General features: G+C 41.4%; 1 protein-coding gene across 1 annotated transcript; it reads left to right on the top strand.

The window, feature by feature from the left end:
* The first annotated feature begins 16121 nt into the window (after positions 1 to 16121).
* On the top strand, positions 16122 to 18165 carry Achl (Achilles). Its single transcript, XM_065478953.1, has one exon. The coding sequence runs from the start codon at positions 16305 to 16307 to the stop codon at positions 17718 to 17720; it is 1416 nt and encodes a 471-aa protein (XP_065335025.1). The 5' UTR covers positions 16122 to 16304; the 3' UTR covers positions 17721 to 18165.
* Positions 18166 to 18386: the final 221 nt, after the last annotated feature.

Below are 18386 nucleotides of genomic sequence, written 5' to 3'. Positions count from 1 at the left end.
ACGTGAACCCAGAGAGCGGAGACAAAAATTAAAAATGCTGTGCACTCAGTACTAAAAAACAGATCAATAAATAAAATGATTCAATCGTTCCCCTTATGAGAACAGGATGAAAAATTAATGTTGAGTAAAAATAAAACCAGACTTCATCCTCGTAGTTTTAAATTCGTCTTTTTAATTCTCGACCAGTTTCGACGTCCTCAAGTACGTCCTATTCATGAGGCAGTTGAGGCTTGCTCCAAAGACCAAATGTTAACAAGCCTGGTTTTATTTTTACTCAACGTGGAAACAACCTCAAGTGGTCGCCAATTTCAAAATTTGAAAAAATTAATTTCGTTTGATCTCAATATAAAATACAGAAAATTATTTTTAAAATTTCGCGAAATCAGCTTTTAAGATCAATTTGAGCTGCAAAGATAAAATCTGCCGGTAAAAACAGTATATTTATGGATTTTATCGTAATTTATCGAATTTTAAAATAGAAAAAATAGTGCGGAAATTACGGTACCAATTATTCAAGTTTTTAAATTTTGCCATTCAGCTGACAAGTTCGTAATTTCAGTTTAAGTAGTGCGAACTCGCATTCTTCTCGCCACTTATAGGTGTGCAGGCCAGCAAGGAGCGACTTCCAGAGTGCATTGACACCGAGTTTCTTCTCGGGCGAATATTTATTTATTCAACTCGCGCACAGTGCACGCTGAACTACATACAGGTCATGCACTTATTGTGCAGACAGGAATTACCACCTAATCACGATTTAGCAAAGGATTTTCATCGGGAACAATTTAATAAATACTAATTCTAAAAAAGGATTTTTATTTTCAAATTTATTCTTCTTGACAGAAAGCATTTTTCTGTGTGTAGCATATTATTTAAGTCACATTGGATCATTATTTCGGCACTACAGACCTAAGCTTATGACAGACTTCATTTTTATCACATATTAAATGAGAAAAAGGTGGTTTGTTTCCACTCACAGTCAGGTTGAGATTAACTATGAAAACCTTTGTTTTTACCTATTTCCATTTTTGGTCAACCATCGCGGGCGTGTCATAGAATTCAGGCAAGATAGATGCTAGTTTTTATTTTAGACTTGTCGTATATTTATTTTAGATAATTTGATTTCAACCTTCCCCAGGTCTCGCCAAATACCGTATCTCAGAGGCAAACCATTCGAAAAACCCGAATTTTGCTCGAAACACGCATGAAACGGTTAATTTTAAAAGAGTCGAATAATCAATTTTTCTGTGCCAACTGAATTCAAAACGTTATAATTTCGAAAATATAAGTTATATTTTTTCATAGGCTTCGAGCAAAACTTGCTATGTTTTCAGGTGAACGTAGAAAACCCCGAAATATACGTTTTCCGGTCTTTTTTATTGTTGTTTCGCCAAATTGGCAAACGCACACGGTTTTCTGCAGAGCATATAATTTAAATTAGTTATACGTGAGCAATATCAAGATTGGCATCTGGTTTTGACAAAAGAAAAGAAATGAGCGACATTTCAGGAATACAAATTAGGCGGACAATGGCGAATTAGTCGTCGTGTTTCAATCTACTTGGCAATTGATTCAACTTTCATATATAATGCAGCATCTTCGCTCTCCTGAAAAGCGAGTGCGATTGAGAGAGAGAAAGACGCGGAGAAAAGTGGAACAAAACGGCGGAGAGGAGATGCTGTGGTTAGACGCGGTCTCTTTAAGTTTAGGTCACTGGCGAGTAAATCCAAGGTTCCCTTTCTCTCAATGTTTGTGCCACTTCGCGTCCGATACGTACTTTGAACTGGACGAGTGAGACGCTTATTGCGCTTTTGGCTGCAGCGGCCGCCGCGCAATTTCCAGATCGCTTTTACAATTCTCACGATCGAGCTTCTGGCACTGATCGGAACCAGCTTTTGCCAAATTTCTATAGCTATTGGACTGTTTATCGAGAAAAATCGATTCAAAACTTCATCCTCGTTGATTACAGAGTTATTGAATCCCAATCCGCAGTATTTCATGAGACCACATTCGCTGGAATTTAATTGGATGTTTATTCTCACACTTTGCCATAAATACATTAATGCATCACATTCATTTACAATAGGAAGTCATGTATTGTGAGAACTGGTCGACTGAAATTAAATAACTCTGAAATCAACGAGGATGAAGACTCTTGTTACTCATGATAACCTCTCAAAAATGCAGTCAACCTCTCAAGAAAACATTTCAGTACATAGGGAAAATTTGGGTTTTGGAATAATATCCACCAGGTCTAAAACAAGAATTCAAATTAAAAAATGTTGTATTCTGTTATGGTGAAATATTTACAGGGTGCCATTTAGAACATGTCAATGTGTATACTTTAAACTAAAATCACTAAAATTACAGTTTATAGTATACTCATTGACATGTTCTAAATGGCACCTTTAAAATTGTTGGAAAAGACGAATAAAAACAAATCGAAATTCATAATCATAATAAAATCAAGAATACAATTATAAGAAAAGCTCTTCCTACATTATTAAAATACGATAAATATGAATAAGTTTTTCTTAAAAAGAATCATTATATAAGGTTACAATCGAGTGTTCTCGATCTCGAGTGCAACAAAATTAAATATTTGAAGACTATTTCACACTCATGCGGTAAATGATCAAACGATACGACATATTGATAGTGTAAAAATGGAAGTACATATTTGTATTATTGCATTAAACCTTGCAAAAGTGCTAAACGCACATTCAAGGGAAACCATAAAAACGAGTATTCAAGCAATTTTCCCAACCATGGAATGCAATTCGCTTCCATGTACATATTTTGCATTTCATTGTCAGCCGTGTTTGTTTAACTTGCCAAATCGGAAATTTTACAAAACACGTAATTCTTGATCAGGATCAATCCGGTAAGAGATTTTTTAAATTGCATTCTTCTAGAAACTTAATCAGCTGCGTGCAATTGCGCTGTAATCAGTGGAAAGTTTAAAGTGGCATTCCTCCAAAACAACGTATATAGCGAGTGATAATAAAATACTCATCTCGCGATATCGCAACAACAGTATAGTATAATATATTACTCATTTTTACTGTGTATTCCGGCTGGGCGAAAATCAGCCGATGCCGCGACACAACAAAAAACGTCATTAAGGATGACGCAAACCAGGCGAAGAGGAAATTTCGGCCAAACTTCGCATCATCTCTCAAGTCCGCGGCAGCGCATGAAAATCTTGCGGCGCGAAATCAAGAGTGGTGTGATCGTTGTCGCAGGATCAGAGATCATGGGCCGAGGTCGCTGCAAACACACCACGGTGATCTTGTTTGCGTCACCTACTGTTCAGTGCTGCTGACAGAAAGAAAGGGTCTCAAAGAAACAACACAAAAGCAGCCCTCAGGCCAATCTAAAGCAGCTGCTCATTTTCCACAATCTATTATATCGTGGGGTTGTGAACTCTAAGCGCTCCTAATCTTTTTTGTCCTTCAATGTCTTCATATAACGTTAAATAATATGCTTTGTGTGAAAAAGGTAAGTACTGCAAAAATATTTATTATTTAACTGATTACAATTTCCTGTCCACGTGTTTGTTTACTCGTTTGCATGGAATGTTTTTGTCTCAATCTCATTTTAGATCAACACATCGGGCACCAAAATAAGCAAATCCTTGAAATTTAAAAAATGAAAGTGACTTTTGTACTGTTTTGTTTGAAAGGATCATGGACAGAAAATAATTGTCAGTGTCCAAAAATTAATCCAAAATTTAATCAATTAAAAACACGCACACAAATCTAAATGTAAGAAGAATCAATTATACTGATTAAAATAAAATTAAACCAATTAAATAATTGATGTTGTCTACAGTTCCCAACCCTGGCAATCTGTTTTTTCTTTCCTTTTTACCTTTACCTATATTGCACGCACATTCAAGAGCAGTGCACGATTTTCTTTTTATTATTCTCCCGCTCAAGAGTGCAATTATGAAAAATCCCCGCGAGCTGATATGCTTGTTTTTGCATTAGCTTGAAGGAAAAGAGAGTGAATCACCTGTGCAGCAGTTGCATAATAACAATCGATCGGACCTTTGCGTTTTTTGCAGCGATACAGAATAAAAATTGGTTTTCGTTTCACTCTAGGCAAGGCTGCCAGCACGTGGTACAAACAAAAAAAAGAGAAGATGACTCTGATTGATGAATCAAATTGGCTTTGTTGTTTTCGGCTTGTAAGCAAGGTTTTGTTTTCTTCTCCGCTCCTTTCTAAAAAACAAACCTTTGAACCGAAATTCATATTAGCTTTGGCGTTTTTGCACCTTGACACACCCAACAAATTTGGTGAAATTACTTATCCATTTTCCTAGCAGCACTCTGAAAGTTAAAATGCGTGTGTTTTCACTCACAAAAGCACCTTGAATACGATCAATTAAATTTCTTCGCAAATATTACTCGTTGTTGTATCAATTCTTAAACTTAATTAAATGTTTTTTTTTAGAGTAAATAGTAGGACTTTTCCTCGTTGTTTGAAAGTTGAACTTTTATTTGTCTCCAACTGGCACCCTATTCATAATAATATATGACTAGCATGTCGAGAATAATAAAATACAATTTCAACCTCTCCATCATCAGAAATGCCTTCCTTGAGTGAAAATATCAAATCATAAATCTTCTTTTTTTAGAAAATGTTTACCATTATATTTTCTGCAACAAGGAATATTTAATCCTGATGAGTTTAGCTCATTTTACTTCTTTATTTGCCACTTTTCTAATTAGGATAATTATTAGATCTTTGAATGCAGACGTGAGCTTATGGAAATTCCGTTACCTCTCGGTGGTTGGCCTTTTATTTTCCTGGCATGCAAAGTAGCAAAATGTAGAAAAAGTAAGAGCATTACTTTCCTCCGTGTGCCAGTTAAATGTATTTCTTTAAACAGAAAAAGTACTTGTTTAATTGACCAACACGATTATTACACATGCGGATTCCAGCAAACCCACAGGGTAAAAACATTTTTCTTAGTACATACAAATAATATTACTTGCACGTGAATCCGCAATTCAATTCCAACTGTCAGTAACTGGACTCCGCGCACTTGATGCAGCAATGTGCGCGGAATTGGAAAAAATGCATGTGTACTGCGGATCAGCTTCCAATCTCAATCCGCGGGGGTCGTTGCTCGCGGTCGTTTTACGTCGTATAATCACCATTACAGTTCAATCAAACAAAAAGTCATATATGGAGTAATTACACGCGTATGTACAATGCGATGGATGCGCTCGCAACGCAGGGTGTGTAGTGCATTTATTTTCTGCGCGGCAAGGTCTCGTTCGCCGATAGAAATATAGCGAGCAGAAAGTGCGAAGCAGTGCAGTGCGTTATTTCCACTCACTCTCAGGTTACAATACCCTCAGATGGCGGCGGCGATTCGCCTTGAAGGATTCTGTGACCCTGCTGACGGATAATTTACAGCGCGCCAACCTTATACCCGCCAACACACACACATGCTCGCGAGCCTGGTGGAAGTAGTGTTTCCGCACACTCGGCACTTCTTCTCCCGGCCGTTTCTCCATTGTCTCGCGTCACCTTTTTCCCTTTTTTTCGCTCGCAGCAGTGGCAGGATTTGCGGTAAACTGACTGAAATCACGCTCTGCAGCCTGACACAGTCTGCACACTGCACCATGATTGGCATTTCTTGTAAAATAAGCATTCACTTCAATTTGAGTTCCCGTTGCTGTTCAGGAACGATCAACAAACTGGATTGTAGATTAGCTTTACGGAAGAGAGGTTACACTGAACTTGCCATTCTGCCGGTATGCACAGTCTTTTAACAAGTGGGTGTCTACTGTTCGAAAACAATTTGTACACCTAAATGTATCACGACCTCAATTTTTTATATTGTTTGCATAGTGAGCTGTTGATTTGTCCGTTAACCTACAAAAAATAAAGCTTGCCATGCACCGAGGGAATCTGAATTTAATTTCAACTCTTAAATTATGTTATTAACAAAAGCATCTGCTTTCAATGGCATTTATCGTATTGATACCTATATACATAGTTGTAAGTTGGATATATCGCAACGATAGAAATCCAAATCAAGCAAAAAATCATTGATAAACCTTTTGATTTTTCGAGAGATTTGGCGAATCCTGAAATTCAATATTTAACTGTTGCAAGGACCTGATAAATAGTTGAAGAGTTTACTTCTTGCTCATAATATTTTACCTGCGGCAGTTTCCTTGTTAGCCATTTTAATAATGATAAATAGACCTAACATGTTATGCGAGTGTGATGATTTGAGAATAACTCATAACGCTGCTTACAAACTGACACTTCAATGCTGCGGAGAGACGAGAAAACTTTGCATAATGCGATTTTTATCATTGGGCTGACTGACTGAGATCAAAAGTAGTTGCTGTGAGAGCAAGAAGTATTACATCTTTTTAAAATTGCACAATTCGCACAGAGAAGACTGACATTCATTGTTCATTGTGCAACTTTCTTAATACGATTCTGGACAAATCCTTTTACTATTGAATGAAAATATAGGCTTCGCTACTTGCCATAACGTGATATTTTTTATCTAGATATTTATGAACTGTGTAAGCAAGGTGGCATATTTTTGCCCAGCCCTAGAGTTACTATATTATGGGCTCGAAAATGGCTTCTAATATGTCAGATAAAGAATGCTGTAACGCACTTTTCATGGCCACACTTCAGAGCCGATAAAATGAAATGGATCAAATAAATCCGTATGTGTATAATAGAAATCTCTAGACTTCAACTATCCTATCATTTTTTTCTTATGTGCAAAACCGTGCAACTATTTTACGAACAACTGTACATTTCAATTATGCACGCGCATTAAGTTTTTAGAGACGCTCTCCTGTTCATTGCGGGGAACAAGAGTGAGCATTTGGTTTACAGAATCGCATTTAAAAATTGTTCCCCGGTGAAGCTGTTTAATTTTATCAAACAGTTTTGGCCAGGGAGAGCACAACAGATATGAGGCCAAATTATCATTGGCGAGGAAGTCTTTTTATATCAAAGATTTTCAAATTATATTTTTCATTAAAAATTGAAAAAAAATGTTCTTCTTCTTCTTCGTTGAATTCAAAAGAGCTTATTTAATTTTAGACTCTCAATTAGGTTTGGCGTCGAAGCTGGCTCAAAAATAGAGAGATCAAAGAAAAAAACTGGTTTGGTTTCAACGAGGTGGCAGTGACGTAACAACGTCGACTCAATGATTTGTTTAGTGGGTCCATGTAGTTTCTTCTAATCATTTTTTGCTTTTGATTATTTTCAATGATAATATTTATTGTGGTCGTAATGTTTTAATCGTGAACAATAAAAAAACATTATTGGTCGATGTTTAATTGTTAGAATCTGTCTTAAAATGAAACCTACCACAAGTGAGAATTTCTTTAATTTTTAATTCATGAAATTCAATACTATTTTTAGTAATGCAAATTAGCTGTTATGGACTGAATAATAACAATGTATTCACTGTGAGATAATTTGTTATTGGAATAAATGTTTATGAAGCCTGTGTGTTTACGCATTTGCCGTCTTTGCTAGATCAGGTTATTTGATGAGGCGAAGGTTTGCAGGAAACGGTGAGGAGTGGACGATCGCTTTCAAGGTGCATCCATGAACTGCAGTTTGCATGTATTGCTTCTGCATAAATATGAGTGATAAACACAAACAAACAGCCGCTTGCTTTCTATTTCCTCCTTCCAGGAAGCAAACAAATGAATCCGCACCCCTGTTTTTTCCAATCTAAACAAGCTTTAAAGTGACATTTAATTTTATAGTGTGCTGCCTACAGCGTGAACCAGACTTTGTTTACCAACAAGAGATCCCCACGTGCTCATGTCGTGGAGCGTGTGATTTTCTGCTCCATGGATTAGGCCAAATCGGCAGCAAACAATGTTGTGTGGTCGGAAGGTTGAAAAACAAGACGAAAATGAGTGGGCGCTTTTTCTCCCAGCCAAGATGCACACGTGTGAGGAAGTAAACACGGCGAGATGCATTTTCGGCGGAAGAAGGTTAGCGAAAAACACGCAGTGTGTTCAGTTGGGCACGCCGGAGACACGTGCAAAATGCGGCACCACAATAAAAAAGATTATTCATTCAGAATTTCCGTTGGGCTGTTTCTCTATGCTTGCAGAGGATATTTTTTTTGTTCGGAATAACCTTGATATGGTTAGGGATGCGCAGCAGATTCATTTCTGTGTCCTTGTCGAATTTTAGATACCCGTATCCTTCTCCGCAGCAATTTGAAGCGATTTTATTGAAGAATATTTAATGCTTCAGTCAATTTGCCCGTATGAAATGAATTTAATTTAAATATAAGTGTGTCAATAGTTGCTGTTTTGGCGTTTTTCCTCACAAGTGAAGTAGTACGTGTGTGGTTAAAGTATTAAAAAACTAGTTTTTTCATGCAATAATTTTAAGCAAATGACTGTGCAAGAAATTGCTAGTAAATCATTTTGCAATCAATCGGCTGTTTTTTCTGAGCTTTGAAAACTAAAACTAAAACATATTTTTGAACTGTAAAATTATGGTTTAATATTAAATGACACTTCTTGTATGCAGAATAATTTGGACCAAAAGACTGACTCAATCGTTATATGATACTAACAATAAATAATGGCAGAACAATTATGTTTCTCAAACATCAGTTTATCTTAGCAAAATATTAGATGATCCTTCATATAAATTTTAGTCTTTCAAGGAGCTAATTGAGGCTAATTTACCATGACAAGATTCTTAAAAAATGTGAAAGAAGTCCTAATTTGTAGCAAAAAATCAAATGATGTCTGAAATCTATCGTTTTCCCGTGAAAAATTGTAAAATATCTTATACGCATTTATATATATTCTAAAATTTGTTTTGTAAAAATTTCCAACGCCAACGATAAAACTTTCATCAAAGAACGCTAGCAGAGAATAATATATGAATAGCACAAATATTGATTAGTTGCTCATTCTGTGGCATTTCCACTTTATTCTACGTATCCAAGGCAAGTGTGGTTTGTGCGCATGCATAAAGGATCAGATGCATAAGCGCACAGCAAGAAGCGGAAGTGTGCGATACACGATTCACAGCAAAACACTGGTCGTTGCAGTAATAATTACGCCACGCTCGAAGAAGCACCGAGGGCAAATAAATATAAGGCTCCCAGTGCGTATAGAATACCGAGAGCACGCTGCTGATTTACTCACAAACAGCGCCGGCACGCTTGCAAACCCGCAGTATATGTGCATATATATTTATGAAGTGCTGCACTGCTCGTTCTTCCTCCACTTTGTGTTCGTGTGACAGTCAACGAACCAGATAAATATCATCCCATATCGCGGGGACGACCGGAAAGATTGCCACCTGAGTCTTGACCTTAGCGCTGGCAAAGAGTGCAACCTTCGCACCGCGCGCTGCGCCTAGTTGCTATTCCTGCCTTTTCGCTCGCGGGAACCGCGGCGTTTATCGCAATCACGCGGAAATACTCGCACCTCGCTCACGCGACTTAATTAATTTGAACTTGTGCGAGGGCCCACTTGAAAATTCCTGTTGTTCGATCGCCGTCACCGCGCGGTTATTCAATAGGTCAACTGTATAATTACAACATTTTTTTGGCATTGAAAATGTTTTTTGGTTATAGTTTAACGATTAGTTCTTAGCAAACATGCACTCATTAATTTGACTTGCACGGGCAGAAGTTTACGATATAGGTATAACAGTAAAGAAATAAAACCGCACTTTCATTCTACAAGGGAACCCATACACACCCTTCCTCTGCTAGTCAGCTCTTCAAAAAAGTTAAAAATGTGCAGTTCCCACCTGAAATTTAATTTAGCGCATGCTATGCCATGATCAGTTAGACTCGCAATTAGTTGTGTGTGTCACAAAATGGCTGTGTGAATAAATAAAAAAACAAATAAATGCCTTCCGCCGGTAAAAAAGTCGAACAAATCGAACCATCGGGCCGTTGAGTATGTATACTACCAAACATTTTAAATTTGTCAGCTGCGCCAGTCGCTGCCTAACATCATGCGGCTACTGAGACCTCTACATAAATGACTATCAATTGAAAGGCCACAGAACATATCTTTACTTGAACAGAAAATGCAAAAATGCACTAAAAATACAAAGGATAATGTATTCCATTCCGTCACCTTTACGAAAGTGCTCCGCATAACACCCTGGAAAACATTCATAATAAACTGCAGTTTTTACTGAATAAGAAATGCTTGTTTCCATTATAAAAGTCACCCTGGACTGATCTCGATTTTAAAAATTATGGGATAAGTTCATTTTCTATTGTTTCCAATTGCAGATGTTTCACGTGCAGTGGACGATCATAACCAACCTACTAAAAGTGCATTCATTATTCCAATTTGCAACACATTGTTACAATACTTTACCAATTCCGCTTCGCCTAGAGCCTAGGTATAAAGAGTTCACAGAAGCGCTGCACAAGTTTGTTTATCAACTGAAATTTGATGATGTTGATACATATTTGACTTACGTCAAAAATGTAGTATCGCTTGATATTTATTTTTGTAATTAATTTTTTGATAATGTATAACCTAGTATCGTGTGTGTGTGTGTGTATTTATAAATGGATAGCTTGCATTTTGGAGAAGAATTACATCATGTATGACTATGCCATAAAATAAATAAAGTTTGAATATGAAAACTCACTCAAAGCTATTACATGCTCATAAGAAAACTGCCGACTGAATTTAATAATTACTATTTCCAGTGCTAAAATTACGGATATGCAGTTTGTAGGAGGTTATTGGCAACAGGTGCAAAAATATGAAAATATTAATTTCTTATCAAAATTTCGAACCCAAGAATCAGATCTGCTATTTATTTCACTCGCAAAATTTAGAATTATGCTGAACACCAAATGATATCATCAGCAGGGATGACTCAAAAGTTAATCGATTTTTGATTGACGCAAATTACATTCTCCAAGAGAAAGAGGAAAACCCAGTGGTAACTAGTATCGAGTGCTTTTTTCTAAGAGGAAGAATTGGTGATATATATTCGTCGATCGAGACAGATACGGCGGAGCTAATCAATAGGTTGCTCGCGATTGAGCGCGCCGTGACAATAATTAGCTTGTGGGCCAACTACGCGTTATTTTGGGCCGTGCAACCTTCAACTTGAAACGCTCGTGCCAGGGTTCGCCAATTAAACGCCGCGCGATCGTGAGGTAACAGTAGTAAGAATGACAACAACAATAGCAAACGATCTGCTGCGGCTGCAGGAAGTGGTCTGTCGCGGCGAAGCAAAGTAAAGGGCAGCCGGGAATAAAAAGAAGTGGTCGATATTGATCGAGACCGACCCTGCGGAGAGCAGCTTGTCAACCTGCACGCTCTCCCACAAAATTCGTGTTTAACGAGGTCACTTTTTCAAATGAGGTCTATATAATTCTCGTGCAAGGTCAAAAGGGAAACCGGAATAATTTTGATTAAAAACCAGCAGAATATTTAAATTGTAGAGGACCTTCTCCGACTGCATTTATGTAACAGCCAATTTTTATTAAATTACTCTACTTTAAACAACGGATGAAAGTAGTAAATTAAATTTACATTTTTTCTTGATTTTGACTGCTCGTCTTAATTTTTTTCCTGGCAAAAGACCTTTTTTTCAATAGGTAGACAGTGCTCGCCGCTATATTAGAATGCAAACTTTGGAGCCAAATTTCTAACAAGTTTTAAAGGCAACCTGGCGAAAGCTTTGAAATTCGTCGGTAAATTTTGCTGCAAATTATTTGCGATTTTTAAATGGTGAAGTCTGTCTCTCTACTTTTTAAATTTCAATAAGACGATCTTCCTGAAATTAAACATGCTGCCGTAGGACAGCACTTGAAAAGAAGAGTTTAAGTCTGCCGTGAGAAAATAAGCATAATACGAAGGTAAACGTTCGATGAAAAATTGCTATATATTTTTAATTTTGATGCTATAGAAGTCGTTGAATAATGGTTTATTCTCCGTATATGTAACCAACATGAATAAAAAGCGGGGAAAGTGATATATTCTGCAGGTCAGCTAGATTTACACAAGCAAGCCAACAAAGTGCTCTGAAGTCACATCATACGATCACACGTACATGACTCGTAAGGTTCTCAGTGCAGCTTTATGCTGAAGTGTTGCTGTCAGAAACTCTCCCTTTCCGTGCTCCAAATGCAACAAGTGATTCCGGAATGCGCCCTTTCATGGGTCCCTAATCCATTCACATATTTTTCATAGTGGAAATCAATATTTAAAATGAAATTATTAATTTAGAAAGAAATATGCAAAAGGTTTTTTATGCTGGGATGTGGCTTTTAATGATGATTTTGTAAAGGCTATATTGTGGCGAATGGCTAGATTAGAAGCAAATTTAATAATTATGAGTTTCAGTAAAGACAAATTGAATTAATATTGGATGTTCATTCTCACACTTTGTCATAAATAAATCAATCATGTAAGAAGGGGCAAAACTTAAGGAAAACAAGTGACTATAAAACCCTACCCTGGTGGACAAAGCCGAAGTGAGCCCAGACTAGTAAAAATCATAAATTATATCATATTATAGACCTTATTTTTCCCAAATGTGAAGAAATAAAAATGAATTGAACTTAATTCACCTGCAGATCTATCTTATTATTTAGATAGATTAAATAAAAATTTAAAAAAATGTTATGAAATTGTACCACATTCCAATGTTTTATATGACGCAAAAAGTGCGTTAGATAATCTTCAGAGAGAATAGCCGGAATTTCGAGATGGCCTTAATATTGAGATGGTTTCTTTTGGGGGAAGTTCAAGAACAGAGCTGCTTTTTCAATATACTGCTTATTGCTATAGGAAAAGTTGACGCCCATGACGCAAGGAGCAGACTAGAGGTCAGCCAAAGTACATTATCTGACAAAAATTGAGGATAATGTTTCACGCACATTGTCAGCAGCCAACGCCTCGTTTTATCTGCCGCAAAAAAGTGTGCACCTTGGGGAGCTAATGAAGTGCGAGCACACGCGGGCAGGCAAAATTATCGAATTTCGCCATCTGCAACAATAGCAACGAGATCTGCATCAAGAGCGAGGTCGGCTGCGAATTCGCAGAGAGATGCAGCAGCCAGAGGATTAACCTGCAGACGTGAACCTGAGCGTCCAAGGTCTAGAGCCGGCGGATCGGGTTTGCATGTGTAGTCTTATGGCGTTTAAGGCCACGTTGCGCTGGGCTGCGAGAGAGAAAAATACCGTCGGAGACTTCCTTCCTCTCCTGGGGAGGTGGTTGGCGTTGTCATTGCCAACCGCTCCTTTGCCGAAGCAACTCCCGAGGCCACTTTGCAGATCCCTTTTCGCAGTTTTTCGGTTGAAAACAAATTATCGAGCAGAGCGGAGAGCTCAAAAAACAGGCTCGGGCGGCCAGACCGGCGTTCGGCCTCGCCAATTGGGTCAAGAGCGACCGGCGTTGTGCGCCCGCGGTTCCTTCCGGCAAACCACTCTCACTCATTCTGCTGCTCCACCCAGCAACTTGCTCCTTTCGGGTGCGCGTGCTTTACTTTGCGCTTGGCACTACATTTATGTTAAATAACTGTGTTTTCCGCGTCTGCGGTCGTTGAGTTCGCACACACGTCACGAACCAAAATTCGCGCCGGTCAGTTCCGTGAAAATGATTGATGAAAATCACAACTATTAATAAATGAAAGGCATATTATGATGCAATTTTCCGCAAACTTCCCATGCTGACTAGGTCTGATGATATTATTGGGATTATCTAACAGGCAAAGTGGAAACGGATGACAAAAACTCTCATTATGCATTATGTCAGATCCGTTAGATTTGTTGGGTTTAAAATCGAGGGAATAAGATAGCCGAATTAATTTCCTTCATACCCAGACTGTGATCTCTATCTTAAGTCACCAACTTTGTATTCTTTTGCACCTTTGTCTGTTATGTGCACAACACGAGTTTAATAATTATATTAAATTGTTTTTTCGTTTGTATTATAGCTTTCATTATTTGTAAGTATCTATTAGCTTAAAATATGTTTTGTTCCTTAACACACCACTAATTTTATGCAAAATGAAAAATTATTAGTTGATTATCAAGTTGTTAATAGCTCTGATGATGGTACAGACCATCTTTATCGGGTTTCACGCTTTGGCTGTGCAGATGGCACAAACCAAAATAATATACTTATATTGTTTCAATTATTTATAAATATCGGCATCAAAATAAATAAAAAAAACTACGTTTTAAATATAAATAGCATCTGATTGATTCATCATGTGTTTGAGGCGATCCTTATCCAACACAGCAATTTGGACTCAATGAGAATATTTAATTATAATTAGGTGATATTTAATAAAAATTGGGATTTCCTTTGTCGATCCATCGACGCTATTCAATGAGAATAAAGCTTGTAACGATTTTATTGTTAGAGACAGATATATTATGTAGTATCCATAAAACAAAATTGCATTTTTGGTATGATGATGATGCGCGAATAACAGCGTTTTTATAAACTTGAGGCATAATAGAAAAATTACCATGACCTGTTCTATCCATTCACACTATTGAGGCAAAGCTTCATCATGTAAGTTACGTGTAAACGAAACAGTGACAATCTAATTAGCAAAATGCCCTCCCAGTGTTAGCAATGTGGTCTGACTCGAACGGTTTGATTTCTGAAGCTCGCAATCACACAAGTGCACCCAGGCTCATCGACCTGTTCGGCTGAATTTTTTGTCGAGGCATAGCAACACACCGGCTTTAGTCGGACGGGCCGGCAGCGACGTGTATAATGTAATTCCTGTCATCATCCGCGAGGTGGTATGAGGAAAGCTAGAGAACTTGCGGGGCTTGCAAGCCTTTGAAGGCACCCCTAATTGCTGGTGCGCATTATGCAGCTCGCACTGCACGGCCATATAAGGACATGTTCTGGCCACCGCGAGCTCTGATCGCGTTATGTCAAAACTATAGGTAATAAGACGCGAAAATTGGGGCGACGCCACGAAAAATTGTTTACTAAAATTCGAGTGGCAAAGAAATAAATAATGTGCGGTTTGTTATTTTGTTTACTTGAAGTGGAGTGGCTAAAATTTGTTTACCGATTTTAAAGAGAACATCGCGGCGCAATCTTCCTGCATCAATATTAGCCGACCTTGCTGCGGTTCTCATTCGGCCGGAAGGATCAAATGCAGGTCTATCTAAATGCGTTTTGTAATGCACCTGCGGTTTATCTCGTCGGATCGTCCGATTGTCAACTATATTGAGTCAACAAAGAAACGCAATAATTGGAACAGATTGCAAGGTTAATCTTGACAATGCAGCCTTTTTCGGGTGCCCAGTTGATAGAGTCAAAATCGTTCAAGAATCGAGCAACATTCGACACAGATAAGGAAAATGAGCGCTAATTGTGAAACGTTTGAGAAGATCTTGGAAAACGCAAAGAAAAGGCAAAAAGAACGAGATCTCGCAGCCACCGCGACTAATTCAGTCGCGACTGACTGAAAGAAATAAGCTGAAATTCGTTTCCGTAATGACTGAGCACTCGTTTTGTGCACCGGAGAACAAAGTGGGCTTGCAGCAGCCCTTGGCATCGCCCAAGCGAGCACGTAGCAACCACGGAAAACTCACTTTTGCGTCACACGCGGATTAATTTATGATTTTTACCGGCCGCTTTTTCGCGTATAAACAAAAGGCGCCGCGCCGCTAAATTGAAAATCACGCGGCACGCGCGCGTCCCGCCGGCGCTGTGCGGAGATGCAAACGTGGCTTTGTTGCTAATTTTAGGGGGTCGTCCAACAGATTCGCACGCGGCACGTCTTGGCCGACCCAAACAAACAAGCCGTGGCAGAAATAGGCCGAATTTTCGCACACTCTGCGTCGGGTGGCGTGATGGGGAGAAAAATAGTGTGATTCTTTGTTTCGTTGAGTTTTATTTTCGGTTTCCCCTCGCCCGCGCATTGAATCACTGAACAAATCCAATAAAGCCGCGTAGGCGGGTTGCTTTTACGTCACGGGCACCACCGTCCACCCCCGGCCGAGGGCCGGCGAGGAGGGCGAGCGCGCGTCCCAAGAGCTGTGACGGTGGCGGCGGCGGCGGCGGCGAGCGAGCCGGCCGACGCAGAGTGGGGGAGCGCAAGGTATATAAGGCAGAGGCGGCGGGTGGGCCGTGCAACAACTCTCGCGAGCCACCAGCAGTGGAACACTTCACCTCCAGCAGCAGCAGAGAGCAGTAGTCTGCACTCGCCGCGGCGCCCGTGTGCCTTACTAGTGTGGTTTTGACTCCGCGTGTGCGTCTAGGCCGCATTTTTGTCCGCATCACACACCCGGCCCCGCCGCAATGCCCGTTCCCAGTGCAGGTGACGTGATCGTGCTGCAGCCGCAGCAGCTCGACGAGGAGGCCCCGCAGGTCACGAGTCTGCTCGAGGGCGTGTTCAAGATGCGTTCGGACACCAGAGACAGCATCTCGTCGACCGACAGCGACGTGTCGCTGTCTTACGACGACGACGGCGGCGCCGCGTCGCCGCCGCCGACCGAGCAGCTGCTCGGCGTCGGCTCCACCGCGTCCGAACTCAGCTCGGCGTCCGACTCGGAGGGCTGCAAGGACTCCGGATGCGAGGCGCCGGCCGAGGAGGACGCGTTCGTACCGCCCGACGAGCAGATGGCCGCCCGCATCGTGCAGCAGGTCGAGTTTTACTTTTCGGACGTGAACATCACCAAGGACGCCTTCCTGCTCAAGCACGTGAAGCGCAACAAGGAAGGCTACGTCTCGCTCAAGCTCATCTCCAGCTTCAAGCGGGTCAAGCACCTGGCCAAGGACTGGCGCGTGGTTGCTCACGCGCTCGCCAACGGCTCGAGCATGCTGCAGGTGAACGAGGCGCGCACCAAGTTGCGTCGCATCGCGCCGCTGCCGCGCTACGACGACACCGCGCCCTCGCGCACCGTCGTCGCGCTCGAGCTGCCGCTCGAGAAGCCGACCATCGAGAGCGTCGTCGACCTGTTCGCGCCGTGCGGCAAGCTGGCGCTCGTGCGCATCCTGCGTCCGGGCAACCCGGTGCCGGCCGACGTGCGTCCCTTCGTGGCCGCGCTGCCCGAGCTGGCCACCGCCGTGTGCGCGCTCGTCGAGTTCGAGGACCTGGACGGCTGCTCGTGCGCCCTGAAGCGCCGTCCCGCCTGCGCGCAGGCCGCCCCGCTCACCCAGTGGGGCCAGATGCGAGTGCTGGCGCTCGCCAACAAGTCCGACTCGGCGGCCGCGGCCGCCTCGGCCGCCGCGGGCGGCCAGCAGAACAACAAGGAGCAGCGCAAGAAGCGCACCGCCAAGCCCAAGCAGCAGCGGCCGCCGTCGGCCGGCTACGAGTCGGCGTGCGCCTCCGACGCAGAGTTCGACGTGCTGACGCGCCGACGCAGCTCGACCGCGTCCAGCGTCAGCTCGAGCCGCTCGTCGCCGCTGTGCAGCCCGCTGCGCAGCATCCAGAACATCCAGAACTCGCCGCTGTTCCAGTACGTGAACGCCGAGCCGTACGTGCCGCGCCGGCAGAGCGCGTGCTACTTCCCATTGCCGGCCAGCCCGCTGACGGCGCGCCCCAGGTCCAACACGACGCCCAACGTGCTGCGCACGCTGCCCGAGAACGTGCTGCGCCTGCCGCGCGGCCCCGACGGCACCAAGGGCTTCCGACAGCGGCTGATGCAGGAGGCGGCGCGCGCGCGCTCCGCCTCGGCGCCCATGTGCCCCGCCGCCGCAGTGCTGGCCCTTTAATTCTTTTAATTTTGTCACCAAGACTGATCTGACTGAATGCGCGCGCGAGTGAACGAACGAAACAGTGAGAGCCAGACACCGATTGACTGTGCGAGTACGCGTTGTTTAGAGATACAAACACTGTGATTTACTACAAGCATGAAATGATGAATTCCTATATTTAAAGAAAGAAGATGACTCTGCATGCGTGAACCAGCATGCTTTGATTCTATTTTTGATCTTGATCGCGACATTTTAGCGGCTCACCCCGAGAGCAGCTCACGTGAAACTTCACTTGTGCGTGCGTGTGAATGTCACGAGTGAGCAGCTGCTTTTTTGGTGTAAAACTTCAATCTGTATATCGTATAACATGTGTAAAATGCATTCTCTCCCACGCCATAGTATGTAGATAAATTATTATTTTAGTGAAGAAAATTGCAATAAAAAACCCTGAATAAAAAATAAACGACCTCCGCATTTTGCTTCCTCCTTCTTAACCTTTCGCAGCATCAGGAACAAGCGTCAGCATCTTCAATGCGAACAGTCTTTATTCAGAGAGCAAATAGAGAGAAAAAATACACTCGACGACCTTTTACAAATGGAAACAACCTTGTAGCTCTGAAACCGAACGAATCAACAGGCAGGCAGGTCTATAACCCTATAGCATGGAATGGCCATTTGAGCGGA

This window comes from Cloeon dipterum, chromosome 2, assembly GCF_949628265.1.
Source record: "Cloeon dipterum chromosome 2, ieCloDipt1.1, whole genome shotgun sequence".
In the NCBI taxonomy this organism is placed as follows: Eukaryota; Metazoa; Arthropoda; class Insecta; order Ephemeroptera; family Baetidae; genus Cloeon; species Cloeon dipterum.
The sequence above is the reverse complement of the archived record's forward strand: the minus strand, read 5'-3'. Positions and strand labels throughout refer to the sequence as shown.